This window comes from the organism of the source record quoted next, unplaced genomic scaffold (genome assembly GCF_019419815.1).
Source record: "Pyrus x bretschneideri cultivar Hongxiangsu unplaced genomic scaffold, Pyrus_bretschneideri_v1 Contig23, whole genome shotgun sequence".
NCBI lineage: Eukaryota > Viridiplantae > Streptophyta > Magnoliopsida > Rosales > Rosaceae > Pyrus > Pyrus x bretschneideri.
Genome location: NW_025999535.1, coordinates 4,868,864 through 4,882,508, shown reverse-complemented (window position 1 = coordinate 4,882,508; position 13,645 = coordinate 4,868,864). Strand labels below are relative to the sequence as shown.

Sequence of the window (13,645 nt, the reverse complement as noted above, 5' to 3'; positions counted from 1 at the left end):
ACACTACTAGTCTATTACAAAATATTAAATGTGCAAGGATATGCAAAATGAAAGAGTTTTTGTTTTCAAAGTTGTGAAGCCTTTCTCAAAAGTTTAAACCTTGTCAATGAAACTCAAAGCTTGCATGTTATTCCTTTTACAAAATCCTCAACTTTCATTAAGTATAGCATAAAATTTTGTGGTATCCACTAGTGTAATATTTTAAATTGAAGATCGAGTTCATTCATTATATTCATATAGGGTCAAGGAGTGTAGCTGTAAAAAATCATTAAAATCGGAGTTCAAATAACGGTTAAATCGTGATTTTTCGTTGATAATTGCCGAAAAGTTTTGTCCTGTTACTTGATCTTTGAATGTTCGTATTTTGCAATTTTTGGCATATGCGATCTCGAAGTATATACAAACATCTTTGACGGTTGGATCGTTGAAACTAGTTTCGTAGAATGCGTATCTCATCAAAACAATAGATTCACTAACATTTAATAGTTTATTTATACTTTCATTAAGTATAACATAAGATTTTGTGGTATCCACTAGTGTAAATATTTTAAATTGAAGATCGAGTTCATTCAATGTATTCATATAGGGTCAAGGAGTGTAGCTATAAAAAATCATCAAAATCGGACTTAAACTAACCGTTAAATCGTGATTTTTTGTTGATAACCGTCGAAAAGTTTTTTCCGCTACTTGATCTCGAGATGTTTGTTTTTTGTGATTTTTGGCGTATGCGATTTTGAAGTATATACGAACATGTTTGACGGTTGGATCGTTGAAATTAGTTTTCGTAGAATGCGTATCCCATCAAAACAATAGATTCACTAACACTTAAGAGTTTATTCATACTTTCATTAAGTATAACATAAGATTTTGTAGTATCCACTAGTGTAAATATTTTAAATTGAAGATCGAGTTCATTCATTATATTCATAAGTGTCAAGGAGCGTAGCTATAAAAAATCATCAAAATCGGAGTTAAAATAACCGTTAAATTATGAATTTTGGTTGATAACCGTCGAAAAGTTTTTTCCCATTACTTGATCTCTGAATGTTTGTTTTTTGCAATTTTTGGTGTATGCGATCTCGAAGTATATATAAACACGTTTGACGGTTAGATCGTTGAAATTAGTTTTCGTAGAATATGTATCCCATCAAAACAATAGATTCACTAACACTTAAGAGTTTATTCATACTTTCATTAAGTATAACATAAAATTTTGTGGTATCCACTAGTGTAAATATTTTAAATTAAAGATCGAGTTCATTCATTGTATTCATATAGGGTCAATGAGTGTAACTGTTAAAAATCATCAAAATCAGAGTTAAGATAACCGTTAAATCATGATTTTTCATTGATAACCGTTGAAAAGTTTTGTCCCGTTACTTGATCTCTGAATGTTTGTTTTTTGTGATTTTTTGTTGATGCGATCTCGAAGCATATACAAACAAGTTTAACCGTTGGATCGTTGAAATTAGTTTCGTAGAATTCGTATCCCATCAATTTCAATGGTGTGTGTATATATATATATATATTTATTAAGTAGATTTTAAATTTATTTATTTTGTACGTATAACACTTAAGAAATTGAATGGTATGTATATTTAAGCCGATCTAATGTTCACCAATATTATATATTTAATATATATATATAATTATTATAGTATTTTTTTAGGATTATAAAATTAATATTTTGCTTATCGTGTATCATGTTACCCACATGTATACCCGAACAAACCCGTTATCTTAATAGTTGCTTATCGGGTTAGCCAATAGCGACCCGACTCGTTATCGTGTCGACTCGAATACCAATTAATTTTGTTTTGTGTCATGTTGGATTATCGAGTTGTGTCAAGAATTACCAGGCCTAAATATCATGAGTAAAGTTACAATAAGGGACAGAATGGATTGAGGCTCAAGAAACTTGGCTATTCTCTGATTTGTTTTTTATTTTTTATTTTGAATTGTTTTGATTTTTAAACAATTATTATTATTATTTCCAAAAAATTTGCTGACTATTGGGATCGGAAGGCTAGGATGGAGCCACATGGCAAACATCCTTGGAAATAGTTGCTGAACTTTGTAAGCGGGTCCCACACATTCTTTTACGCAAGTGAGCATCAAATTGGGGCAGCTCATGGCTGACGTCAGCCTGACGTCAGCCAAAACAATCTGGCTTGGGGCTAAAATCGCCAAGGATCCAAACCACCAAGGGCATGGAAAGATGGGTGGATAGGGTTTTAGAGTGCATTTATCTCCATAATCGCTATAAGATGTTGCATCTGATTTTTATCAATTAGGATGAAAGCATATCTCTTTTTTTGGATGCAATTTAAATGAACAAACTTTGTCAAATCCGTTAACGATGAAACTTTTGAGCAGGGAAACGAGGGAAGTTGGTGAAGGGTTGGATATTTAAGTACCTTAGCTTTCTGTTTATTGCTTCTTATCTGGACTTTGTTTAATGGTTGCTCTTCGTTTCTTAACTTTCGACAACACTTTTGCAGCAGTCTTTTATCTTCTTAAAAAATCAGCAGCACGGGTTGGGGGGCTGTCGTCTAATTGTTGTAACAACTTTAACAGTTATCCTTCTGACATGAAGGGGTGCATGTGACGGTTGTATTGTATGTGTGATATTATCACCCCTTAATTACATTGTTATGATTTTCATATAGTAAGAGTGAAGAGAAAGAGTGAGGTCTTGGGAAATACTGTAAGAGGGTGTACAAGAGTTTCAGATTTGGGTTATGGAGAGATTTTCCACAGTAAAAAGGGCCTCGTTATTTTTAGAGTAAATGCCATTTTGCGAAACAAACAGCTAGTACAAGTTATTGTAGTTCAAACAATGGCAAGAAAATGGCAAAGTTGCCATCGAGTACAAATTGTGTGGAACCGAAATTTAGATTACTCGTCACTAGAATACAAATCACAATTAAACAGAATAAAATAAATAAAAAATAAAGATGCCGAAATCTTTCCGAAGTTCGACCAAATTGGGATTTACCTGTATATTTGTTGTCTATACGTGTCGTGTTACAACAATTGAAGTTCAACTTGTATTGGTGTTGTGGTGCGGAAGTCTTCAAAGAGAAGACATGATTTGATAACCACACGCAAAGTTGGAAGCAGGTACTGACTTTGTGGTTTTGCATACAATTGTCATGCATTGAATTGCAAGCAAACTCAGAAAGTCAAGACCTGCTTCAACTTCACTCGTGGCAGTCAAATCCAGAAAGTTAAGACACGCTTCCAACTTTATACACGTGAGTACTCCTTGACGCATTCAAGGGTTTGCAAAATGTAAATTAATGTCCCGCCATGGTTGTTTGCCAAGTTTTTCAATTTGGGAGTTTGCAATCTGATAATATCTTTTACGCTTGTTTTGTGTCTAAGATTGGATTAGATTCAAGCTCAAACGAAGGTCTTTGAATGATTTTTCAGTTTTAAGGAATTAGAAGGGGTCAGATTAGGCTTGAAAGAAACTTATTTCATTTTAGTCCCCAACCATTCTTTGTGAATTGAAAGTGATGAGTTTTCTTAATGAGTAACTCCTCTTCTAATTTCACTCTAAACCGGTTACTGTAATTTGCATGCATTCAGTTAGGGTCATATCTTTTGTTTTCTTGCATACCATGTATGCCACTAAATACTATTAAAATGGGACCAACATAATAATATAGATTAAAATCGTAATTTACATGAGTGAAACCTAAAACGTGTTACCTCTAAATAAGAAGGAATAAGAAGGAATATCAATGACTTTAGTTGCGTTTGCTGCCCTCTTTCGATTCCATGACCAACTAAGGTCTTCACTTTTGTTTCTTTCATGCAGTGCAAATTCTCTTCAAACGTCCAGATAATTCAAAGCTAGAAGAAAATTTGTTTCTTTCATGCCGCGTGTAAATTCTATTCAAACGGCCAGATAATTCAAAGCTAAAAGAAAAGTTGTAATAACAACAACAACAACAACAATAATAATAATAATCTAAACTACATATTAATAAAATATTCTTTGTCAATTGAAAGAGCACGAAAATAATGTTTAGTCTTCTATCAAAATAAAAAAGTTAAGAGCAGTCATGTAATTGCCCAACTCAAAATTTTGTTGATTTTTGTTTAAGTCTCCCCACTGCCACGTTCTCTCCTTCCTCTCTCCTACATTTAAAAAAAAATAATAAATAAATAAATAAATTCATGCACACTTTGTGTGTGTGTGTGAGTATATACTAATAATAATAACAACAACAATAACAACATAACCACACACACAAAAAATATAAATAAATAAAAATAAAAATTCAAAGCTGCATACCATTGCTTGCTCCTCTATATATATGGATGCAAACTTGTTACGGTAAGCAATATCTAAATTACAAAATGGCTCATGGCTTCTTCCTCCTCTTCTTATTCTCTGGCATTATTTCTACAACAAATATTCAAGCATGCAACCAAACTGAGCACACTTTTCTCCTGGCTTTCGCCCGCACTTTATCTTCTCCTCCCGTAAATTGGAGTAATTCTGTTGATTCTTGTCTTTGGAACGGCATCACTTGTAATGGGGAGGGTTGTGTTATTCACTTGCTCTTACCTTCCAACGGGCTCAAAGGAGGTATGTCTGTCTCATCACTTGGAAATCTCACATATCTCACCCGCTTGAACCTTTCCCACAATTCACTTTATGGCACACTTGAAACTAAATTCTTCTCGTCCTTGAAACATCTTGAGATAATTGATTTGAGCTATAACCTTCTTTCCGGAGAGATACCATTTTCTCTACCACCCAAAAATATTCAAACAATAGATTTGTCAAGCAATCACTTCCATGGTAAAATTACATCTTCTTTCTTTCAACAAGCTTGGAATTTGACTAGTTTCAATGTCAGCAACAACACCTTCTCTGGGTATATCCCATCATCCATTTGTCTCCGATCATCTCCTTCCATAAGAATATTGGATTTTTCCTCCAATGAATTTAGTGGCAACATTTCTTGTGGGCTTGGGAGGTGTTCCAAGCTACAGATTCTTCGTGCTGGTCACAATAATTTGTCAGGATCACTTCCAGAAGATATCTATAATGCTACCAAACTTGAGGAACTTGCATTACCTCTCAATTCACTAAATGGAGTCATTAGTGAAAAAATTGCCAACCTTGTCAACCTCACAATCTTTGACCTCTACTTAAATCATCTGAGAGGTGTCATCCCTCTCAATTTTGGAAAGCTCTCCAAGTTGAAATTCATGAATCTTGATTTCAACAGCTTACAAGGTCATTTGCCCCCGTCTTTGAACAATTGCACAAAACTCGTAGAACTAAATTTGGCATTCAACTACTTGGAAGGAAAGCTCACCGTGATTAATTTTTCCAAACTTAGCCACCTTAGTAAACTGGATCTATCTTGGAATAACTTCACTGGTACCTTGCCGATAAGCCTTTACTCATGCAGGTATCTAAAAGCAGTTCGGTTGAGTGGTAATCCAAACCTAGAAGGACAAATACAACCTAAGATTCTTTCATTGAAATCCTTGTCTTTTCTCTCGCTTAGTTTTGTACGATTGACCAATCTCACAGGGACAATGAAGATATTTATGTGTTCCAAAAGTCTTCAGACACTCATCATGGGTTATTCATTCAACCACGAGGCAATGCCAACTAATGATGACATGGTTAATTTTCATGGATTTCAGAATCTTCGTGTTTTGAGTTTGGTTGGTTGTGGGCTTACTGGTCAGATACCTAGGTGGTTATCAAACCTAAAAAATCTAGGGGTGCTGGCTCTGGGTAATAATCAAATCACAGGGCCAATTCCAAGTTGGTTGGGGACTCTTCCAAAACTCTTTTATGTGGATCTATCATCCAACCAAATTTCAGGTGACTTTCCTAAACAACTTTGTAGATTACCAATGTTAATGGGGAATGCATCTCGAGTGGACGATTATGAATTTGAACTTCCAATCTTCAGCGGCCTAAATAAAAAACTATTTTTGTATTTTGCGCCGCGTAGACTATCTAACTTTCCTGGATTAATATATATAAGGGCCAATAACATTAGTGGAAGTATACCTGCTGAGATCGGCCAATTGCAACTTCTTCGTCAGTTGTATCTTGATGACAATAACTTTTCTGGCGAAGTTCTAGACCAAATATCTAGCCTAAAATATTTAGAGCATTTGGACCTCTCTGGAAATCATTTGTCTGGAAAAATCCCCTGGTCAATGACGAGTCTTAATTTCTTGAGAGTATTTAATGTCTCATACAATGATCTTCAAGGACAAATACCGACAAGTACACAGCTCCAAAGCTTTGACTCTTCTGCATTTGAAGGGAACCCTAGACTTTGTGGTGCTCCACTTCCGAATAAGTGTGGAGAAATTGATGTGAATAGTAAGAACAATGTCGACCAAGATGTGGACAATGAACATGATGAGCTTCCCTGGTTTTATATCTTTGCAGTCCTAGGTTTTATTGTCGGATTTTGGGGAGTTTGCGGTTCTTTAGCTCTTAAGAAGACATGGAGGTACACATATTTTTGTTTCCTTGATAATGTACAAGATACACTCTATTTGAAGATGACAATGTGTATGGCGAGGATGAAAAGAAGACGTAGGGACTAGATTTTACTTGTTATTATATATTTTTCATTTTCAATAAAACTATTTGGATACACAAAATTAACACAAGTGGTGACACACTCTCGAATAAAGATGGGCTTTACTATTGTCAAGGGACCGCATCTGTATTGGAGAGTGTGTGAACAAATGTGTTAAATTTTTGTATATCTAAATTGTATGACTCTTTCAGATTTTATTTGTTTTTTTTTTCCCCATCTCGATGTAAGGATTGTTCTACTATATAATAGTACAATAAAACTATAAGACAAATGGGAAAATAGGGAGAGAAATAGAGACTTGATTCGAAGAGAAATGGTGAAGCCCTAAATCGAGCTGCTTGGTGCAGAGAATAGTGAGGCGAGGAAGAAGACGGGGAGAGGAGTCAAGCAGAGAAACAGTGGGCCTAGAGTCTGAAACGGTGTGAGAAGAAAGGACAAAGTTGAAATAACAAAAAAGAAGTAGGGGTGAAAATGGAATAACACTGTTAATGAAAAGTATTTTTTGTGTTGAGGTTTAGTATACGTATAATTTATAGCATTTTATTGAGCTAACATGCCCTACGAACAAATAATTCAAATGTTGTCCCGATCCGCACAGCTTACACAACCTAACTTCAATAACTCCTTGGGTTTCTCATATTTTCGCTGTAAATTCATGTTCTATTCACAAATTATATTTTCTAGAAAAATCGTACAGAACACATTAAACTTAATAATTTAACACAAATTTACGATTAAATAATACGTAGAAGAGGTATAAAATATTTACAAAATGTCAACCTAACAATCATATACGTTGAATTATTGTCACTCGCACATTCTTTGTAGCTTATCCAGGTTGTTGTTTTGCTCAGTGCACCATTCCCACATTGTTTGGGCAATTGTGCAAGTGACAGGACTAAGTACATACGAGGAGTTAGTGTGGTAACTGTACAAAGGTCAAAGAGCTTGGAGCCAATAGGTTACCCTTCCACCATTCCTTGTATTATTTTTGGAGAGTCTATTTTGGGAGCCTACGAGCATGTTATTGACACACCCCGACCTGGGAAGGTCAAAGCATGTTGGCCATCACCGTGAGGTGACGTAACCATAAGGGTAAGTGATGTGAAAAAGTGAATAAATTTAAACTAATTGAACTAATTATACCAAGCAGTGAAAGAGTGCGCAAGTCATGGGAATAACCCACTACAATTATTCAGAGCTTAAAAGACAGTACGACTACCAAATAGTAGTCAAAGTAGCTAAAGTACATTTATTACACAACAGTGATAAGTTCGTATGCCTAAACTAAATGTCATAATTGCCGAGATTCCTCAAGTGCCACAAAGAGTACAGCTATCTAGGTCTTGGAGGGGCGAAAAACAAAGTTGAGTGGGTCAACAAAACAATGGTTATAAGAACACCTTTCTCACTGTAAAACAAGTATAGTTTTCTTAAAACATACTACATAGGTATGTAAACAACAATAACAACAATATAACCAGAAATATGCCAAGTCATAAGATATCAAATGCCACAGTAATATAATCATGTGATAATCAAGTACAACTAAGTGCTCATCTATCTAAGCTGACACATGAGTTCGAATAGATAATCTTTGACACGAACAGGACTGGGTGTAATCAATACGCTCTAGTACTACGATCACGTGAAGGCTAGTGCAGAAGCACGGTCACATACAAGTCGGATTGCCTAACGCAATCTACCTGACAAGACTGGCAATTATAAGCGTAAAAATGAAGTAAATATGCATTTAAGGAAACTATAACTATGTATAGGAATTAAAAAAAATAAAAAAATAATAAAAAAAAATAATAAAAAAACAAACTACCACTCACAAGTATGTCGCTGGATAATAGCCCCTGAGCCTAGCCTGGCCCCGTAAGTCCTCAGGATACGTTTCCCTTATATGTGAAATAACTATATTATAATTAATTAAAGCACATATATGGAAACCTAAATAAAACTCTCATAGTTTGCTCAAACCTAGGGTTTAATACATGAAATCGATCTACTCGACATCATGAACGTCCCTAAATTTTTAGAAATAATTTTGGACCTTGCACGTGCCCCCACGTGCCGGCCAAAGCAAGGCTAGACGTGCCTTTACACGCGGCTTAACCCTAATAGAAGCCTAACGGCCATTAGGAATATTCCGTTAAGTCCTTAACAGATGTTAACTGTGTTACCTGACACCGTTAGAATATTCCGTCAACTTTGATAGAATATTCTCCTTCTTTTCCGACGAGCCCCATCGTCTGCCGCTGTCCTTCGCCGCCTACGCCGCCATCTGCAACCAAATCTCGTTGGTTTCTGGAAAATTTTCAAACTTGCATAACTTTTTCATTTTTCAACCATTTTCGACCTACTTTATATGAGTTTGAAGCTTATGAAGAGTAGAATCGCATTATACCTATTTGGAGTCCAAAAAGTGAATAGAGGTTGTCAGAAATCACCTCGAAAGTTTCGGACGAAAACGAACTCTTCGAAACTCGATCAGTTTCATTTCCAAACTTCTTCCAAATTGTTGAAGGAGCCTCGAGGAGTTATGTAGGAGTTTCCCCAAGCTTCAAAACTTCCTAACTCGCTCAAAAATATGTCGAACTCAAATCGTCCGAGTTCAGACCTTCCAAGTTAACGAGTCAAATCTCGTCTAAACTGAGTTCTAAGGGAATGGTTGTGCACGTGGAAGTGAGAAGAGCATGAAAATGAGATTCTTGGGTTCGATCTGTGACCTTTGAAGCTTATAAAGGGTTGATGCAGAGGGATGGTATACGGGAATGAGAGAGAAGGAAGAGAAAGAGAGAGTTCATTTTTTTTTAATTTTTGATTGGGTACCGTGTAGAGGGAAATGATGGGATTGGTGGGAGGTTTGAGGGAGTTGATTGGTGAGTGACACAAAGGGAAGGGCACGGGTAGGATAAATAGGAAACTAGGGATAAGTTTTCTAATTTTCTACAGTAAGAGGAAATCGAAATCTATCTGTAACAGTGTTTTCACACTGATAAAAATTCACGTACACTCGTAACAATGTGTACAAAATAATTACGGAAGTGAGAATATAAAGTAAGAGAGAAATAAACATGTCTATGCCACTTGCCTCTAAGGGCATAATAAACAATTCACAAGTCAGGGTAGAAATTACATAGGAAAATTAGGGATAGGTCGTCACAATCTACCCCCTTAAGAAAATTTTGTCCTCAAAATTTCAATACTGAATGCAATCAAAACCATAGAACATACATGGGTACATATCTCGCATGCACTTTTCTGTCTCCCAAGTAGTTTCTTCGACTGTGTGGTTTCTCCACAAAACTTTCACCATCTGTACAATCTTATTCCTAAGAACCTTATCCTTCAAATTGAGGATAGTTACTCGGACCTCATCGTAGGTCAAATCTGGATTGATCTCCAATGGTTGAGGAGGGATTACATGTAACAGATCAGAGACGTATCTCCATAGCATCGACACATGAAACACGTTATGCACTCTCGCTAACTCTGGCCGCAAAGCGAGTCGATAAGCAACTTCACCAACTCATTCAACAATTTGGTACGGTCCAATGTACCTAGGGCTGATCTTCCCTTTCTTTTCGAATCACACAACACATTTCCACGACGATAATTTCAAGAATACCCAATCACTAACCTTATAAGCTCTGTCAGTGGAATGTCTGTCGGCAATACTCTTCTGTCGATCCTGGGCCACTTTCAGGTTAGTCTTTATCACCTGAATGTTTTGTGTAATCTCATCCACGATCTCAGGGCCCACCAAAACTCGTTCACCAACCTCAAACCAACATAGTGGAGCACGACATGGTTTCCAATACAATGCTTCAAATGGTGCCATACCAATACTAGAATGGAAACTATTATTATAGGTGAACTTTATCAACGGTAAGCGTTTGTGCCAAGCGTCTCCAAACTGGAGGACCGATGATCTCAACATATCTTCCAAAGTCTGGATAGTTCTCTCTGACTACCCATCAGTTTGAGGATGATAGGCGGTGCTGTAGAGTAATCTCGATCCTAAAGCTTCTTGAAAAGCTACCTATAACTTCGAAGTAAATCGGGGATCCCGGTCATAAATGATATTAACTAGAACTTCATGGTACTTAACAACTTCAGAGATAAACTGTTCGGCCAACTGACTCAGTGAATAATTCTCACGAACATGTATGAAGTGTGCTGACTTGGTAAGTCGATCTACTATTACCCAGATACCATTATAACCATTTCGTGTACGAGGTAATTTGTACATGAAATCCATCGTAATATCTTCTCATTTCCACTAGAGTATTGGGAGTGATTGTAGCAATCCAAATGGCTTTTTCCTTTTCACCTTAATCTGCTGGCAAACTGTATAACGACTAACATACTCTGCAATTTCTCTTTTCATACCTGGCCAATAATAGACATGGTATGATACATCTTAGTACTCCTGGGATGCATCGCATAAGTAGAAATATGTGCTTCATCCAATATGTCTCTCTTTAGTTCCTCAACATTTGGCACAAACATTCGATCACCTTGCATTAACATGCCATTAGGATCTCTAATCCTGAGGTCTTTCTTTTCCCATTTGACATTGCCTGTATCAATTCCTGAGATTTTGTATCGTTCCTTTGGGCTTCGAGGACACAATCTAATAGAACTGGCATGACCTGAAAACTGGCAATTAGGGCTCCACGTCGCTCCACTTCCAAAGCTACTCTAGTGGATCTTAGATCAGTCAAAAAAGGAATGCGACTTGCATAAAGAACATTAAGTCGGGCATAAGACTTCCTATAAGAGCATCAACTACAGAATTAGCACGACCTAAGTGATACTCAATGGTGCAGTCATAATCACTTAGCAGCTCTACCCACCTCTGTTGCCGGAGATTAAGATCTAGTTGAGTGAAGATATATTTAAACCTCTTATGATCAGTGAAGATCTTACACTTTTGCCCATAAAGATAATCCTTCCAAATTTCAAAGCAAAGATAATAGCCGTCAACTCGAGATCATGAGTAGGATAGTTCATCTCATGGGGCTTTAACTGCCGTGATGCATAAGCAATCACCTTTTCATGCTGCATTAACACACACCCAAGACCATTTAGAGATGCATCACTGTAGATCTCGAAGTTCCCACCGTCATCGAGAAGTGCTAAGACAGGTGCGTGAGTGAAAAGGTACTTCAACTGTTGGAAACTCTGCTCACACTCTTCACTCCACACAAACGGAACTTCTTTTCTAGTCAACTTTGTCAAGGATAGTGTTATAGTTGAAAAGTCCTTCACGAAGCGTCGATAATAACCAGCAAGACCAAGAGAAAGCTTCGTACTTCAGTAACTGTTTGAGGTTGTTCCTAATTCTCCACGGCCGCTACTTTCTGAGGATGCACATGCACACCTTGAGCTGATATCACGTGCCCTAAAAATGACACATGATCCAACCAAAATTGACATTTGCTAAACTTGGCGTACATCTGATTTGCCCTTAGTGTCTTTAGAACCAAACGTAGATGCCTAGCATGATCAATCTCGTTCTTAGAATACACCAAAATATCATCTATGAAAACAATGACAAACCTGTCGAGGTATGGATGAAATAGTTGATTCATCAGGTTCATAAAAACTATCGATGCATTAGTCAACCCAAATGGCATCACAAGAAACTCATAATGACCATATCGAGTTCTGAAAGTTGTCTTCGGAACGTCATCGCTTTTGATCTTCAACTGGTAGTAATTAGACCTTAGATCAATCTTTGAGAACACACAAGCACCTGTAAGCTGGTCAAAGAGGTCATCAATACGAGGTAATGGATAACGTTTTTAATCGTCACCCAGTTTAACTGCCTGTAGTCGATACATAACCTCAAAGTTCCATCTTTCTTCCTTACAAACAGAACTAGAGCTCCCCAAGGGGATGTACTTGGCTGAATGAAACCTTTATCGACAAGCTCTTGCAACTGAGTTTTAAGTTCCCTTAACTCCGCAGGAGCCATATGGTAAGGTGTAAGAGAAACAGGATTAGTACTTGGAAGTAGATCGATGGTGAACTCCACTTCATGATCTGGGGGTAAGCCAGGTAACTCCTCAGGAAAAACATTGGGAAAGTGTCTAACTACTTGTGCATCTCCTCATGCTAATGTATTAATGCAACTTGTAGGCGACTTAAGGCATCAAAGGTTGGTGTCGTGTTACTTCCAAAGACTTGAAAAACTTCTCCCCTCGCTCGATCTTGCCAATTATGGTTTTGACTTAGTAAAATCATTGTCCAAACAAGCAACACTGAAGTGGTATCTTGCTCGGCAAAGTAAAATAGCTTACATTCATCGATCATATCTTAGATACTCATTCCAGCATTTTTGTTGTTCCTGCCATTTTCCTTAATTTCTTTGGAGTTGGACTCCAAAAGTATACCTAATAAATCATCTTTTGGGGCTTCACCTGTCTTAATCGCTTATTCTCTTTTGTTTATGATACCCTTGAGTAACTGTCTTAGTTCTTTGTCGATACCCTTCATCCTCTGTTCATCTTGGTTGGTATAAAACTGTACAAATTGAAGCACTTTCTTTAATGGTTGTAACATTATTTTTCTTCTTTTTCCATAAAAAGATATTTAAATTTTACCTCCATCCTGTGATACAAACACTTCTTAAACTTATTGAGAAAATTCTCATTTGCTCCTTTAGAAGTTGGAATATTTGCCTTCCCTCCTCATAGCTACTTCCAAATGCAGCTCGAGAAATCACATCGCTTGCCAAACTCTCAAGCGAAGACCACACATCTAACGCACATGAACACCCTCTTTGGCCACCAAGCTTTCCCATGTATTAATCATTTCTCTACAGCTTTGGTGAAATGTCGGTAACAGACCCTGCGGTGTGCAAGACAAACCAGAAAAAGAAAGAAAAAAAAAAATCAGAAATTATCACCATTAATAGAAGAAAACAGAGGATAGAAAAAAACTCAAGAATTTTGAATGCATGCATGTTGCCAAGAGTAGAATACCTTTAGCTTCTCTAGATGGAATGCTGGGTTGATAATCTTTCT

At 36.8% G+C, this 13,645-nt stretch overlaps 1 protein-coding gene across 1 annotated transcript; it reads left to right on the top strand.

Annotated features, from left to right (window-relative positions):
• Positions 1-3,875: 3,875 nt before the first annotated feature.
• Positions 3,876-7,191, top strand: LOC103947609 (receptor-like protein 2). The gene has a single exon (XM_018647544.2). It carries the CDS (start codon positions 4,333-4,335, stop codon positions 6,604-6,606), a length of 2,274 nt encoding a protein of 757 aa, XP_018503060.2. The 5' UTR covers positions 3,876-4,332; the 3' UTR covers positions 6,607-7,191.
• The last annotated feature ends 6,454 nt before the right edge of the window (positions 7,192-13,645 follow it).